The sequence below is a fragment of the Scyliorhinus canicula genome, chromosome 23, assembly GCF_902713615.1.
Source record: "Scyliorhinus canicula chromosome 23, sScyCan1.1, whole genome shotgun sequence".
Lineage (NCBI taxonomy): Eukaryota > Metazoa > Chordata > Chondrichthyes > Carcharhiniformes > Scyliorhinidae > Scyliorhinus > Scyliorhinus canicula.
In genome coordinates, this window is record NC_052168.1 from 15,265,878 (window position 1) to 15,282,991 (window position 17,114).

General features: G+C 47.3%; 1 protein-coding gene across 2 annotated transcripts in view; it reads right to left on the minus strand.

The window, feature by feature from the left end:
* Positions 1 to 988: 988 nt before the first annotated feature.
* The window catches only part of LOC119956513 (testis-expressed protein 33), a 30,573-nt gene continuing 14,447 nt past the window's right edge, over positions 989 to 17,114 (minus strand). The window contains exons 4-7 of one of the 2 annotated variants that reach the window (XM_038783797.1): positions 13,739 to 14,211; positions 8,835 to 8,970; positions 5,900 to 6,010; positions 989 to 1,218 (exon numbers count right to left, since the gene is read on the minus strand). In XM_038783797.1, the coding sequence (XP_038639725.1) occupies positions 1,136 to 1,218; positions 5,900 to 6,010; positions 8,835 to 8,970; positions 13,739 to 14,211 (803 nt within the window). In that variant the 3' untranslated portion in view covers positions 989 to 1,135. The remainder of the gene's footprint in view (positions 1,219 to 5,899; positions 6,011 to 8,834; positions 8,971 to 13,738; positions 14,212 to 17,114) is intronic. The other variant, XM_038783798.1, reaches the window with a different exon arrangement.

Sequence of the window (17,114 nt, forward strand, 5' to 3'; positions counted from 1 at the left end):
GCTCCAGGGTCCCAGGTTCGATTCCCGGCTGGGTCACTGTCTGTGTGGAGTCTGCACGTCCTCCCCCTGTGTGCGTGGGTTTCCTCCGGGTGCTCCGGTTTCCTCCCACAGTCCAAAGATGTGCGGGTTAGGTGGATTGGCCATGCTAAATTGCCCGTAGTGTCCTAATAAAAGTAAGGTTAAGGGGGGGGTTGTTGGGTTACGGGTATAGGGTGGATACGTGGGTTTGAGTAGGGTGATCATGGCTCGGCACAACATTGAGGGCCGAAGGGCTTGTTCTGTGCTGTACTGTTCTATGTTCTATGTTCTAATCCACCTAACCTGCACATCTTTGGACTGTGGGAGGAAACCGGAGCACCCGGAGGAAACCCACGCAGTCACAAGGAGAACATGCAGACTCCGCGCAGACAGTGACCCAAGCTGGGAATGGAACCAGAGACCCTGGAGCTGTGAAGCAACAGTGCTAACCACTGTGCTAACGTGCTGCCCAAGACAAACTAAATTGGTAAAACAGTTCTTTAAGCACCCAATTCATTTTTTCCCAATGTATGGGGCAATTTAGCGGGGCCCATCCACCTACCCTGCACATCTTTGGGTTGTGGTGGTGAGACCTCGCAGACACGGGGAGAATGTGCTAACTCCACACGGGCAGGGGGCCGGGATCGAACCCGGGTCCTCTGCGCCGTGAGGCAGCAATGCTAACCATTTCGCAGCCCCACAGTTCTTCATTCACAATCAGGCCCCCAGGGTCTTATTTTCCACAGTTGAGTAACTCAACTCTGGAGCTGGATAATCCTGAGGCTGGATGGATCCAGTTTTGTCTTTGCAAGGTGGATGAAACGTGGCCCAGGTCTTGTGATGTTTAACTTTGAATTGGGATCTCGGTGGGCAGCCATATATCTCCTGAAAGCGCAGGGCTAACAGAAAATGGAGAAATGGGGATCAGGGCCACCCCAGCAGATGTGATCCCTGCCCAACAAAGACCAGTTTCTCCTTCACTCGCTCTTTTTTTAAAAATCCTACTCTTGCCATCATTCACAATGAGACGGCAACCAATTTAAAATTGTCAGTCCAGTTGCACAAAACAGACACACGGGAAGCCATTTTGTTTCATCCTTTTATGTTCTTGATTGTTCTAAGAATTCTCCGATTGTTTCTCCAGCTGTTCTAATGCTTTCTTCATTTTCCGATGAACAATACTCATTTCAACCCAATGACCTAAAAAGATGACAGACAACCTTGCTAGTGTCAGGATGCAAACTTGTGAATTGGATCACGTTTCTTAACCTTATTTTTTAAGATGTTGAAAGACAAAGGAGTGAAGAATCTCCTATTAGTAAAGTAACACAGCCATAGTCTCGGATGACCATAGGCTGCTTTCCCCTTTGAGGGGGAAGAGCTGACTGGTGGTGATTTAACCTGAGGGTCACAACATCGCAGGCAAGGGTGAGCAGGCGGGGCCTTCATGGATAACCTCAGCCGGCGTGGGGATTGAACCCACGCTGCTGGCCTCGCTCCGCATCACGAACCAGCTGCCCAGTCAACTGAGCTAAACCAGGTCCCCTCAACTCACTGACTGGTTTGAGTGGAAAACGCAAAGTCCTCCACCTCACCTCTGATACTGCCCTCAACCCCCCCCCCCCCCCCCCCCAATCCGAACGATACACCAGAAACGTGGGTTTGGCATTCTCCCAGGGTGTTGCTGGGCAACACTTTGAAGGGCAAGAGTTCGCCACTGTTCACAATCCCATCATTCCCTTCCTGGCAACCAAGCCACCTGGGGACACTGTCGCACAATTCTGGCGAGTGAAACTGCCTGGGCTGCCCTCAACATGTCCTCAGGCAAACAATTGAGATCATTGGACTGGCTGGATGAGGTTAAAGACTTTGAAAAAGGACCTGGTCGCTCTTTGGGGTGCAGTGCTTGAGGCAACGAAAGCAAAACTCTGCAGGTGGGGAAGACGTGAAAATAGGGAGACAAAATACTGGAAATACTCAGAGGGTCAGGCAGCATCTGTGGAGAGAGAGAAACGAGGGTTAACTTTTTCGGCCCCTTTTGAAGTAGTTAAGGGATTTAACAGCTTTTAAGGAAGTACAGCGGCAAAGACAAGCAGGTGGGGCGTCAGGAAAAGAACAAAAGGGCAGACACCAGGAGGGGTCAAACAACATGTGAAATTAGTCATTTGGTAGTACAGAAGTTGTCTGTTGCTGAAAAAAATACACATTTGGTCGAAGCTTTTTGGCTTGTACCCATCAGGACAATTCACAAGAATACCAAAGGGGAAACAACAAATTTATACTATATGAAAACAGAGTATCGATTGGTTAGAAACTGGACTCTGATTAGTAGAGGCAGTGTCACAGAGAATGCACCAGTTGGTGGCAACTGACAGTTAACTTCTAAGCATTGTTCGAAATTTAAACCAGGCAGCTGGCATCTGATTGCATTGCCCTGTGAAATGAACCAGCAAATGGCTGCCATGCATCATGTTTAGCTGAAACAGGCGCAATGTATGTACATCAAATCAGCCCATGATTGCAACAATATTTGCTAAATAATCCTCAGTGTGCTAAGAATTACACTGACAACCAATTTAAAATAGTCAGTCAGGCTCGCAGTGCGATTGTGTGTACCGGAAGCTACATGCTGGAAACTACATATGTTAATACACAACACCTGTTCTTTGTAGGCCGAAAGAACATGGTCACAAACTGTGCCTGTTTCAGCCAAAGTAAATGATAGCCATTCGCTGGTTCATTTCTCAGGGCAATTCCTTAACCAGAGTCAAGCTGCCTGGTTTAAATGTCAAACAATGCTTGGCAGTTGACTGTCAGTCACCATCAACTGGTGCATTCTCCATGGCAACTCCTTTACCAACCAGAGTGCACTTGCCAACCAATCAGCACGCTCTTCTCATGTATTTGTTGTTTCCCCTAACAATGGTATTCTTGCGAGCGATCCGGACGCTTGTTGGACACAAAGCTTTGGCAAAATGTCTTTTTTTCAGCAAACATGAGAAACTGCAAAGCAAGAAATAGGAGCAAGAATTGGTCACTGTGCCGCTCGAACATGTTCTGCCAGGCAATAAGATCGTGGCTGCTCTGATGTGGCCTTAATTCCACTTCCCTGTCAGTTCCGATAATCCTCAATTCCATTGTCAATCAAAAGTTGCCAAACTCAGCCCCTAACCCTAACCGCCACTCTCTGGGGAAGAGAATTTCGAACACTAACTCTGAGAGAAGATGCTGCTTCCGGATGTGTGTGTGTATATATATATATATATATATATTATATATATAAGTGGCTGGGGGAGCAGGGAGTCGAGAGGGTGGTGAAGATCAAGGAGAAATGGGAAGCGGAGTTGGGAATGGAGATCAATTGGGAAATATGGAATGAGGCACTGCGAAGGGTAAACGGGACCTCTTCATGTTCAAGGATGAGCCTGATACAGTTTAAGGTGGTGCACAGGGTGCATATGACTCGGGCGAGAATGAGTGGGTTCTTTCAGGGGGTAGCAGATGAGTGTGAGAGGTGTGGGCCAGCGAATCACACGCACATGTTTTGGGGTTGTGAAAAATTGGGAAGATTCTGGGCGGGAGTGTTCGTGGTCTTAGCCAGGACAATGGAGGAGGTGGACCCGGACTCTTTGTTGGCGATATTTGGGGTTTCAGAGAAGCCAGAGCTCATGGAGAGGAGGAAGGCCGATGTCTTGGCCTTCACCTCTCGGATTGCAGGGGGACGAATTTTGCTGGAGTGGCATCGCTACCGGAGTCAGCAGCATGGTTGGGTGACCTGTATGACTTGTTAGAGAAGATAAAGTATGAGTTCAGGGGCTCAGCAGGGGTGTTTGAGAAAAGGTGGGGGATGTTTGTGACCGTGTTTGAGGAGCTGTTCATCGCAGGGGGGGGCGGTGAAAAAGGAGGAAAATCTGTACAAACTGTAGAGTTGTTGGGAAGAATGTTTCCCAGGGTGTTTATTGCTGTAACTACTTTGATACAGGTTTGAATAAAATGCGTTTTTTTAAAAAAATTCCTCCTCATCTACATCTTAAATGGGAGACCACTTATTTTTAAACTGTGTCCCTTAGTTCCAGATTGCCCCATGGGGAGGGATGAGTAGCATCCTCTCTGCATCTACCCTGTCCGGCCCCCTCAGAATCTCATACTGTCATGTGAGTGTGCCTTTAAGAAATGGATGGTTAAGCAATAGTGATGTCAGAGAGTGGGTGGAGCTGAGCTCAGTTCAGCCATTTTGAGGTTAGTTTTTGGGAGTTTTAGTTTCAGTTTTGAAGAAAGCTTGGGTGTGGCTGTGAGCTGCATTGCTGGTGACCTCTGCCATGAAGGACTATCTCTTAATCCTTTGGTGAAATCGGAATTGTAAAAAGGTCTCCGTATTGAATATCAATCTAATGTGCTTCTGTTTGAAGGATTTGTTAAGTCTTTTGGATGTGTAAAGGAACAGTTTGCAGGATTGGGTAGTGCTATATTATTTTCGGGGTTATCTTTGAAGTAAGGGGTGTTAAGAGATCCAATGTTTATTTAAATGGTTAATTTGAGTTCATGGAATAAACATTGTTTTGTTTTAAAAACCCCCGTGTCCATAATTGTAATACTACACCTGGGGAACAAGCCGTGTGCTTCAAAAGCAACAATCCATTAAAGGTGGGAGTTGGTTGAACTCCATGATACATTTTGGGGTTCTGAAAACACGTCTCCAATAACAATACGTTTCAATAAGATCACCTCCCATTCTTCTGAAATCCAAGGAGTGCATAAGCCGCACCTGCTCAATGTTTCCTCATAAGGCCAACCCTTCATCCCAGGATCAGCCTAGTGAATCTTCTCGGAGCTTTCCCCGATGTAGGGACGTCCCTCCTTAAGTAAGGTGACCAAAATGGCGCATTATACTAATTGGTCTCACGAATGCTCTTGTGTCAAGACTTTTATACTCCATCCCAACATTCCATTTGCTTTCTGAATTGCTCGCTGTACTTGAACACTAACTTTTTGTTATTCATATACAAGGACTCCCAGATCCCTCTGTACCGCAGCGTTCTATACTCGCACACCAATTAAATAATATTCTGCGTATCTATCCTTTCCGCCAAAGTGGACAAGTTCACATTTTCACACGGTACACACCATCTGCCAATTTTTTTTGCCTACTCGCTTAATCTGTCTATACCCTCCGGCAAACTCTTTGTGTCCTCTTGTGTACATGTGCCTGCCAGAAGGAGAGAGCACCAGATTTAAGTTTTAGGCTGGTGTGCAACTTAGGAGGAAGTGCAAGTTAGCAGAAAGAGTGGGAAAGCAAAAACGTCACATCCCCGAATGCTGCCCGGCTCGCTGAGTGTTCACAGTCTTTTTGTCCTGCATCTGTGACAGCTTGCTTCATGCTCCCTTGATGGATTAACAAGAGAAGGCAGTCAATCAATCACCATTCCCCCCCCCCCCCCCCCCCCCCCCCACCACCTCCCACCCCACAATCTATGCTGGACTCGTCAATTTCAGCAGAGCCAGTGGCAGGATCACCAATGATTGGTTACAGACAGCCAGCGATGGGTAGAAAGAGCCAGAGTCCCTGATCTAGCCAATGACGGACGTACGGGTGCAAGGCCCAAAAAAAGGGAATCCCATCAAGACTCCCGTGAAGATTGAGCATTTGGGCAGAGGTTCAGTAACTGCTGACTGCCCAAACAAAGCCCAACTGTGGATTAGGTACAAGGGTGGGGGCCTTGATGGACGAAAGGGGTGCCACCAGTAAGAGGCACCTCCCTCTCTCACCCCATTAACTTTACTCATTCACATTCTTGCTAGAGACTGGGAATTGTATTTGGAGAAAGGAATGACCCATGGAGGAGGAAAGAGGGGGGGCAATTGGTAAGAAATTATACTGTACCCAATTGATCGGTCGTTCTCCCGTGCCAGTGTTCTGGGTCGTGTTTAAAGCGGTGATGCACCTCTTTCGTGTAGGTGGATTGTGCCTCACTCTTCCATTCTCCCGAGGCACCTGACATCCCAAAATGAAGCATCAATAATACATTACCACACATGCCAGCAGAGCGCTGCTGCCCACTGTTCACACTCTGCAGCTGTGTCCATTTTCAAATTAACGGGGGTAACTCGTCAGAAATTCACCTTCCCACGGAAACTGACGTCAGCTTCGATACAGGGAAAGTCGCAACCTACCGAAACGAAGAGGGCAGAAACGTACCCGCCAGTGTTTGCAATTCTGAGTTGGAGCTATGGCTGGCTTGGAAATCTAATATGTGGCATTCCAGCCACCAACCCATCCTTTTCTTTTAATGCCACCCTGGCTTGTGAGCGAGACTGGCTCGGCCAGCATTTATTGCCCATTCCCAAATGCCCTCGAGAAGGTGAACTGCCGATACAGAGTGGCTTGCTGGGCCATTCCAAAGAGCAGTTAAGAGTCAACCACACTGCTGTGGATCTGGAGTCACATGTAGGGCGCGGCATGGGAGCACAATAGTTAGCACTGTTGCTTCAAAGCTTCAGGGGACCCGGGTTCGATTCCCAGCTTGGGTCACTGTCTGTGTCGGAGTCTGCACGTTCTCCCCGTGTCTGCATGGGTTTCCTCCGGGTGCTCCGGTTTCCACCCACAAATCCCGAAAGACGTGCTGTTAGGTGAATTGGACATTCTGAATTCTCCCTCTGTGTACCCGAACAGGCGCCAGAGTGTGGCGACTAAGGGATTTTCACAGTAACTTAATTGCAATGTTAATGTAAATCTAATTGTGACACTGATTATTATTATTAGGACAGACCAGGTAAGGACGGCAGATTTCCTTCCCCAATGGACATTAGTGAACCAGGTGAATTTTTACAACAATCCGGTAATTTCCTGATTATTACTCCTAAAACTGACATTTTATTCCAGATTTGTAAGATCTAATCTAAATTTGCTCAGCCTTTTTTTATTCACTCACCGGATGTGAGTGTGAGCTGGTTAGGCAGTCATTTATTGCTCATCCCTAACTGCCCTTGGGAAGGTGGTGGTGAGCCGCCATGGTGAGATTTGAACTCGCAACCTCCGCGCATTAGTCCAGATTTATGAAATGAAATTAAATGAAAATCGCTTATTGTCACGAGTAGGCTTCAATGAAGTTACTGTGAAAAGCCCCTAGTCGCCACATTCCAGCGCCTGTCCGGGGAGGCTGGTACGGGAATTGAACCATGCTGCTGGCCTGCTTGGTCTGCTTTAAAAGCCAGCGATTTAGCCCAGTGTGCTAAACCAGCCCCTGTTCAAAAATACAACTATATGCTACCATCGCCAAATCTAAGCATATCGATTCCCTTTGCGTAGTGGGTGATACCAATTAATGACCCCACCCCTTGCCCCCTCACACGCTGATATTTTATACGGCACATGTATTCAGACACTGTAGCTATGTCAAAGGGAATACTTGCGCACTTTAATACGATACACCTAGAGTTCCGATTGGTCAATCATTTTCAGCCCCAGTTACAAAGAAGATGGAGTGGCGATTCTCAGGTGTAGGAGGTCCAAATTTTGCCTATTACGATTGCAATGTTCTCCAAGCGCGCTGCGCATCTAAGGTGCAGGGTTTGGGAAGAGAGAGGAGCTTTACAGATCCACACATGCCCAATACAAAGTCATTCGATTCATTGTGTCGATGCCGGCTCTTTGGAAGAATGTTACAATGATCGTTCTGATCTTTCGCCATAGCTCTCCACAACATTTTTCCCCTTAGTACTTATCTTATTCCCTTTTTGAAAGTTCCTATTGAATCTGCTTCTATCACCCCTTCAGGCAGTGCACACCAGATCCTTAAAATTAGTTATCTCCGGGCGGGATTCTCCATCGGCGGGATCCTTCACTTTGCCGGCAGCGCACTCACGCCCACAGATTTCCCTACAGCGTGGGGGTGGCCACAATGGGAAACCCCATTGGCTGGCTGCTGGAACGGTACCACCTTCCAGTCACACAGCAACAACTGACCAAGGCTCCTTCGACAGCACCTTCCAAACCCATGCCCTCTACCACCGAGAAGAACAAGGGCAGCAGATGTGTGGAAACACCACCACCTGGACACGCCCCTTCGAGCCACTCACCAAACTGGCTTGGAAATATATTGGCCGTTCCTTCATTGTCGCTGCATCGAAATAGAACATAGAACATACAGTGCAGAAGAAGGCCATTTGGCCCATCGAGTCTGCACCGACCAACTTAAGCCCTCACTTCCACCTTATCCCCGTAATCCAATAACCCCTCCTAACCTTTTTTTGGACACGAAGGGCAAATTATCATGGCCAATCTACCTAACTTGCACGTCTTTTGGACTGTGGGAGGAAACCAGAGCACCCGGAGGAAACCCACGCAGACACGGGGACAACGTGCAGACTCCGCACAGACCAGGACCCAGCAGGGAATTGAATCTGGGACCCTGGCGCTGTGAAGCCACAGTGCTAATCACTTGTGCTACCGTGCTGCCCTAAAATCCTGGAACTCCCTCCCTAACAGCACTGTGGGTGTACCTATACTACATGGACTGCAGCGGCTCAAGAAGGCCGCTCACCACCACCGTCCCTAATTAGGAATGGGCAACAAATGCCGGCCATTTTACAAGTACTTTATTGAAATACAAATTGTATGAATCGTCAGGGAATGGTTATAAAGAATTTTGCGCTTACATAGCGCTGTTCAAGACCTAACGATGCTGTAAAGTGCTTTACAGCCTGTGAAACAAGTGCTTATTTCCTCTTCTCTTTAACTGAATAATATTTCGGCAGTAACAAAGCGAACGCTTTCAGTGAATATTCTACGTCAGACTTGGATTAGGAATGGGCAGTACCTGGAAAGATGTTACAGCGGAGAGGATAGCCGATTCTTTCATACCAATTTGCATGATCAGCGGGCTTCTCCTGTGGCTGAGCTAAGGAATCCGATCCGTTGGATGACATCGCCTTCTGTTTCAAGAACTTATTAACCTTCACAGAAACAAGACGCAAGTCACCACATTGGCTGTATGATCAGACAGATCAAATGACATTCCTTTTTCCATTTTCTCTGGAGGGTCAGGAGTAACGGAATCCTACAGGAAACAACTGCAGGCTCATTATCTATCTCTGGTACCTCACCCAAAGGTGACCAATCTTCACCTGTTAACCCATTGAACGTCTGGGGCTATTTCTGCACAGGCATTATCACCCGATTGAATTTGGGCCTCATTAAGCGGCTACTTTCCCCTGTGGGAGGTGGATAATCAACATCAACTAGACTCAAGTGCAGCCCTGCAACAACGCAATTTACTGATGGCCCAATGGCAGGGGGTCAAGGCTTTCAGTTAACAGCTGGCCCTTTACTGAGAAAATGCTTTTGGAGCTTTTTTCCCGCCCTGTAATTACCCAGCACTTCAAAACCAGGAAAAGCCTTAAAAAGTACATAAGTATCATAATTATGAGGCACTTAAATAAAACACTGCCCCAGTGCATTGGCACTTAGTGGAAAGTCACAATTGTATACTGGGGGCGGGACAGAGGAGCAGGAGGGAGGGAATAAAGGGGAGAAAGAAATATTCACTGATGTAATATAAGAAACATAGCAACCTTTAGGAGAGTGACCGGCAGTATTCTGAGCTTTGTGTGGGAACATGGGACTCCGAGAGTGAGGAGGGTGTTCCTGGAGCGAGGAAGGGATGGAGGTGGGCTGGCGCTGCCCAACCTTCTGGGGTACTATTGGGCAGCCAATGTGTCAATGGTGCGTAAATGGGTGATGGAGGGGGGAGGGGCGGCATGGAAAAGAATGGAGATGGCGTCATGTAGAGGAACGAGCCTGGGTGCCATGGTAACGGCACCGTTGCCGCTCTCCCCCAAGAGGGTTACCACGAGCCCGGTGGTGGCGGCGACCCTAAGAATCTGGGGACTGTGGAGACGGCATCGGGGGGAAACAGGGGGCTCGATGGAGGCTCCACTGGGTGGCAACCATCGGTTCATCCCGGGGAACACGGATGGGGGATTCAGAGGATGGCAAAGGGCGGGCATCAGCAAATTGAGGGACCTGTTTATTGGCGGGAGGTTTGCGGGCCTGGGGGAACTGGAAGATAAATTTGGCCTTCCCCAGGGGAACATGTTCAGATACCTGCAGGTAAAGACGTTTGCTAGGCGACAGGTAGAGGGATTCCCTTTGCTGCCCTCGCAGGGGACGATGGACAGAGTGCTTTCGGGGGTGTGGGTAGGAGAGGGGAAGGTGTCTGACATCTATAAGGTAATGCAGGAGGTGGAGGAGTCGTCAGTGGAGGAGCTGAAGGCTAAATGGGAGGAGGAACTCGGGGAGCAGATAGAGGACGGGACTTGGGCGGAGGCCTTGGAGAGAGTCAACTCTTCCTCCTCACGTGCGAGGCTTAGTCTCATCCAATTTAAGGTGCTGCACCGGGCCCATATGTCCGGGACTAGGATGAGTAGGTTCTTCGGGGGTGAGGACAGGTGCACCAGATGTTCGGGGAGTCCTGCGAACCACGCCCATATGTTCTGGGCATGCCCAGCACTGGAAGAATTCTGGAAGGGGGTGGCGGGGACGGTGTCGAGGGTGGTTGGATCCAGGGTGAGGACTCGCGATTTTTGGGGTTGGGGTGGAGCCGGGAGTGCAAGAGGCGAAAGAGGCCGGTGTCCTGGCCTTTGCGTCCCTAGTAGCCCGTCGAAGGATTCTGTTACAATGGAAGGATGCAAGGCCCCCAAGCGTGGAGACCTGGATCAGTGACATGGCGGGATTTATAAAATTGGAAAAGGTCAAATTTGCCCTGAGAGGATCAATACAAGGGTTCTATAAACGATGGCAGCCTTTTCTGGACTTGCTGGCTCAGAGATAGGTAACTGGGTCAATAGCAGCAGCAACCCGGGGGGGGGGGGGTGCATTATTGTAGTGTTTATTCTGTAACTTTATAGTGTGTTAATTTGCGTTGTTGTTAAAATGCTGGGTTGTTCATGGGGATGGGGCGAATGTATATGATTGTTAATATTATTGTTATTTTCGGTATTTTACTAAGGTGCGTTATTGTTGTATAAAATCAAAATTTCTCAATAAAAATTATTTTTAAAAAAAGAAACATAGCAACCAATTAGTGCACAGCAAGATTCCAAAAACAAACGGAAAATTTATGGACCTTCAAGCGGCTATTGGATAGGTACTTGGATTAGGGTAGAATAATGGAGTGTAGGTTAACTTCTTAAGGGCAGCACGGTAGCATTGTGGATAGCACAATTGCTTCACAGCTCCAGGGTCCCAAGTTCGATTTCGACTTGGGTCACTGTCTGTGTGGAGTCTGCACATCCTCCCCGTGACTGCGTGGGTTTCCTCCGGGTGCTCCGGTTTCCTCCCACAGTCCAAAGATGTGCAGGTTGGGTGGATTGGCCATGAAAAATTGTCCAAAATTCTATGATTAACCTAGGACAAAAGTTCGGCGCAACATCGTGGGCCGAAGGGCCTGTTCTGTGCTGTATTTCTCTATATCTATATCTATATCAAACGTTAATTGCTAAACGTCCAGTTAGTTGTTGTCGTTTCTCTTCCCGTACCTAACGGGGCACTCAGGCAGACTTTCATCTGCTTCCCTCGCTAGTAATTCCCGGAACAGGTCGCTAGTCGGTTGCCGGGGGCTTGTAGCTTGAGGGGGCGCCACTCCACATCAAACATGGCTGACCAGGTGTCTCTCCCTCTCTTACCGCCTGCATTGGTGTGTGCTGGAAAGAATTTGCATGTTGATATTCAACCTGTTTGGCCAGGTTGCGGGCTTGACCGTTAAGTCCCAGAACGTCTGGCTCAGATCCACTCGCCACAAGACCTCCATGATCTCTTGGTGGAGAGACCAATATTGAATTGGTCATCTTTGAATTGCATCATGGGATCTTATTTGTCCACCCGAGGCATCTCGGTTTCGCATCTCATCCAAAATACATCTTTGACAGGACAGCACTCCCTCAATACTGAATGAGGAGTGCCTGTTTAGAGGAGGCGCTCATGTCCGTAGTGTATGACCTGAAGCCTCCACCTTCTTGCCCTGAGGCGAGAGTGTTACACATTTGAGACAGGGTTGATTTAAGAACAACAGGCCAATGGAGATTAGAAATTTGGGATGGACGGGGAGGGAGCAGGAAGTTCCGAATGCAGAATTGATGGAGTAGATTTCCAATAAAATAATAACGCATTCCTTCCAATTGAATGCTTCATAAAGGGATTGAAGATTTACAGGATCAGGGTGCAGCTTAATGTATTCAAATACTACGCAGAAAATAATGATATTCCATTCAGTATGGGGATAAGGGTGTTTTCTTGATCTCCAGTATTAAACTACTTGGCTCAATGAGTCTTAGCGTCTAGGATTACTAATGCAAATGCACAATAGACAACGTGGAGTGAAAGGAAGGGGTTAAATGTGGAGACGTGCAAAATAAAGGGCTGTAGAACAAAAATAGAGGCGAGAAAGAAGGTTTAATAGCTTGGAGAATTGGGTGATTTTAAAGAAAATTCATTTTTGGGGCGTCACCAGCAGGGCCATTTATTGGCCATCCCCAAATTGCCATGAAAAGATGGGGCTGAGCAACCTTCTTGAGCCACGCAGTCCTTTTAACTTTTCTGGTGTGGTTTCATACAACTCAGGGCTTGCTAGGCCCATTGAGATTGGAGTCCATCACATTGTTGTGGGTCAGAGGTCACGTCTCGGCCACACTGGGCAAGGATGGCACCATTTCCCCACCCTCAAGGACATTACTGAACCGGATTGTTATTTGACAATCTGGTAGTTTCTTGGGCCACCATTCTTGAGCATTTGGATTACTGAGATCCAAATTTACTAGCTAATTTGAATTTAAATTCCCTCTGTTGCCACGGTGGGATTTGAACTCTTGTTTCTGGAGCATTAAGCAGGGCCTCTGGATTATTAGTCCAGTAACATCGCCGCTATGCTAATGTGTCCATCATTCACTGAAGCCAACTCCACAGGTATTCTTCCCAAACTAACATAAAATTGAAATTTGAATTCAATGAAAAAAATAAATAGTGAATTAAAAGTATAAAAGGTGACCATGAAACCATTGTCGATTGTCATACTGGTTCACTAATGTCCTTTAGGGAAGGAAATCTGTCGTCCTTACCTGGTCTGGCCTACATGTGACTCCAGACCCACAGCGATGTGGTTGACTCTTAAGTGCCCTCAGGGATGGGCAATAAAGGGGCAGCACGGTGGCGCAGTGGGTTAGCACTGCTGCCTCACGGCGCCAAGGTCCCAGGTTCGATCCCGGCTCTGGGTCACTGCCCGTGTGGAGTTTGCACATTCTCCCCGTGTCTGCGTGGGTTTCGCCCCCACAACCCAAAAATGTGCAGCGTAGGTGGATTGGCCACGCTAAATTGCCCCTTAATTGGAAAAATGAATTGGATACACTAAATTAAAAAAAAAAAAAAAAAAGGGATGGGCAATAAATGCTGGCCCAGCCAGCGACGCCCACATCCCATGAACAAATATAAATACTGGACAATCTCAGCAGGTCTGACAGAATTTGTGGAGAACAGAGCTAACATTTCAAGCCTGGATGACTCTGTCAAAGCTGAGGCTCTTTGTCAGAGCTTTGACAAAGAGTCATCCAGACTGGAAACATCAGCTCCCTTCTCTCTCCACAGATGCTGTCGGACCTGCTGACATTGTCCAGCATTTGCTGTTCTTGTTTCCAATTCCAGCATCCGCTTTTTTTTCATTTCCACACCAACCTCGTCGTCGCTTAGAAGCTCATCCACAAGTTGGCTCCCGAACTTGTGCTTAATATTTTGGGGTATTACGCACTCCTCATCTTGAGGACGCTGCTTTAGAGCCTCACGTGCCGACTGCACGCCATCAGTCATCGTTCGTGGGGTGCTGGCCACAGGGGATCTGTCGCCATCAAATTGCATCTCGCTGATCCTTCCATCACAGCTAGGTGGCACTGTTGAACGAGATGCCTTACGTTCAGGCTTGCAATCCTTGTCATGATATCTGGTGCTTCTTGCCACCTTGGCACTTCCTGATTTGGGGCTCATGATTCTCGAGGCATCAGGGCTGCTCCCAGCTTCCCGCCCTCGCATAGGAACCCTTTCCGATTCAGTCTTGCAAAAGCTGCCCTGTTGTTTTTCCAATCGAGGCACTGGTTGGCGATTTGCCTGGGCTTCACCTGGCACAGCAGAAGCTTGTTCTTCCTCCGTTAACCCTGCAATTGAAAGGAAGATAAATAAAAGAGAAGGGCTTTGCATTTCCATAGCACATTTTACCACAACCAGACACCTTAAAGCAGTTTGTAGTGATCTCGGTATATCATAATACATGATCAGTCAATGTAAAGCTAGTACAGGCAATTGAACACTAGATGTCTCACTATCAGGACCTATATAAATGGTTTTCCCGCTCTTTCTTACAGGAGTGTGGGTCAGGATTGCAGAGAGAACAGACGTAGGAAAGCTAGTGAGAAGAAGTTATTAGTTATCAAAGTATTGTATTATATAATTTAATTAGTTACATCTACAATTGTTTATTTGTTTTACTAGTTGAGTATTAAGTAAAAAGAACTCACAATATTAATTTATATTACTCAATAAATTACTTTATCTTTACAAGAAAACTATGGCTCAATTTCAACAACTCAGCTGAATTAAAAGAGTAATATATAGAACATAGAAGAACATAGAACAGTACAGCACAGAACAGGCCCTTCGGCCCTCAATGTTGTGCCGAGCCATGATCACCCTACTCAATCCCACGTATCCACCCTATACCTGTAATCCAACAACCCCCCTTAACCTTACTTTTATTAGGACACTACGGGCAATTTAGCAGGGCCAATCCACCTAACCCGCACATCTTTGGACTGTGGGAGGAAACCGGAGCACCCGGAGGAAACCCACGCACACAGGGGGAGGACGTGCAGACTCCACACAGACAGTGACCCAGCCGGGAATCGAACCTGGGACCCTGGAGCTGTGAAGCATTTATGCTAACCACCATGCTACCCTGCTGCCCCAAATATATATATATATATTTGTAATATATGTAATACATATAGTAATATAACACGCTTCATAGTCTAAACTTTTTTGAAATTTAGTCACTGTTGTAAGCTAGGAAACGTGGCAGCCAATCCGCATTCAGCAAGATCCCACAACAATAATGATCAAATAATCCACTTTTTTATAATGTTAAATGAGAGATAAATATTGACCAGGACATCGGAAATAAGTCCCCTCCTCTTCTTTCAAATATGGGTCGTTGGGGGGGGGGGGATCTTTTCTATCCATCTTGGGGGGACGTCAGCTGGTGAAATTTCAATTCAGCTAATTTAAAAAAAAAAAATCTGACCTGGGCTTGAAATTGTGTTGTTGTGTTCTCTATTTTGCTTTACCTGGATGGCTTGGGTGCAGAGTGTTGCTTAAAGAACACAAACCTTTGGTAATAAACAAACCACACATTTATTACACTACTAAGATTCATTCACATCCCTAAGTAGGTTTCTATATTAAACTGTGCTATCTCTAACTGCAGAACTCTCAAATACACAACTGCTCTCTCTCTCTAGCTAATTCCTCACTCCTGCTGCTACTGCCTTCATCTGTCCTACTGCATCTTCTTTCCCACAAGGCTCAGCGTCATCCCTTATATACCTCATAGGACTAGCTCCCTCTAGTGGCAGCTGGTATACATTTCATTAACCCTTGCAGCGCCTTCTGGTATGATAATACGTCACTCGTTTCAGTAATGGCGACCACAAAACGAACACTGCCGGTGTGGAAACCCATCTGGTGCACTAGGGAAGGAAATCTGCCCTCCTTACCCGGTCTGGCCTACAAGTGAATCCAGAACCCCACAGCAACGCGGATGACATCCTAGCTGCCTTTCTGAAATGCCCTGGCAAGCCTCTCAGTCCAAGGGTAATTAAGGATGGGTATCAAATGCTGGCCTTGCCCAGCGATACCCACATCCCAGGAAAGAATGAAGAAAATCCCAAGCAGGCAGGTGGGGCTGGGTTCAGCATCTCGCCTGAACGACGGTACCTCCGACAGAGCAATGCCCCTCAGCACTTCAATGGTGTGCTATATTTGGATTTGTGTTCAAGTCCTGGGATGGGACTTGAACCCGGAAACCTGTGACACGAGCCATGGCTGACACTACAATAATGGAACAAAGAACAAAGAAAAGTACAGCACAGGAACAGGCCCTTCGGCCCTCCAAGCCTCCACTGACCATGCTGCCCATCTAAACTAAAATCTTCTACACTTCCGGTGTCCGTATCCTTCTATTCCCATCCTATTCATATATTTGTCAAGATGCCCCTTAAACGTCACTATTGTCCCTGCTTCTACCACCTCCTCCAGACACCCACTACCCTCTGTGTGAAAAACTTGCCTCGTGCATCTCCTCTCAACCTTGCCCCTTGCACGTTAAACCTATGCCGCCTAGTAATTGACCCCTCTACCCTGGGGAAAAGCCTCTGACTATCCACTCTGTCTGTGCCCCTCAGAATTTTGTAAAACCTCTATCAGGTTGTCCCTCAACCTCCTTCGTTCCAGTGAGAACAAACCGAGTTTATTCAACCGCTCCTCATAGCTAATGCCCTCCATACCAGGCAACATCCTGGTAAATCTCTTCTGCACCCTCTCTAAAGCCTCCACATCCTTCTGGTAGTATGGCAACCAGAATTGAACACTATACTCCAAGTGTGGCCTAACTAAGGTTCTGTACAGCTGCAACATGACGTGCCAATTTTTATACTCAATGCACCGGCCAATGAAGGCAAGCATGCCGTCTGTCTTCTTGACTACCTTCTCCACCTGTGTTGCCCCTTTCAGTGACCTGTGGGCCTGTACTCCGAGATCTGTCTGACAGTCACTACATAATGGAGTAATTAGTTGGCAACAGGACAGGACTCTCTGTGCAATCTTTCCTTTCAGCCATGGAAAGGAAGTTCGAATATACTTGGAATTATTGACCGTCTGATTTTCTTTGACAGCCAGTTGTGAGGTTTTATCCCACATGTGGAATATGACCAGTGTAAACCCGTTTCCACACTGAGTGGTAGATCTTGCATTTCCACAGGTTATGTAGGGAAAAAGAGTCTCAACC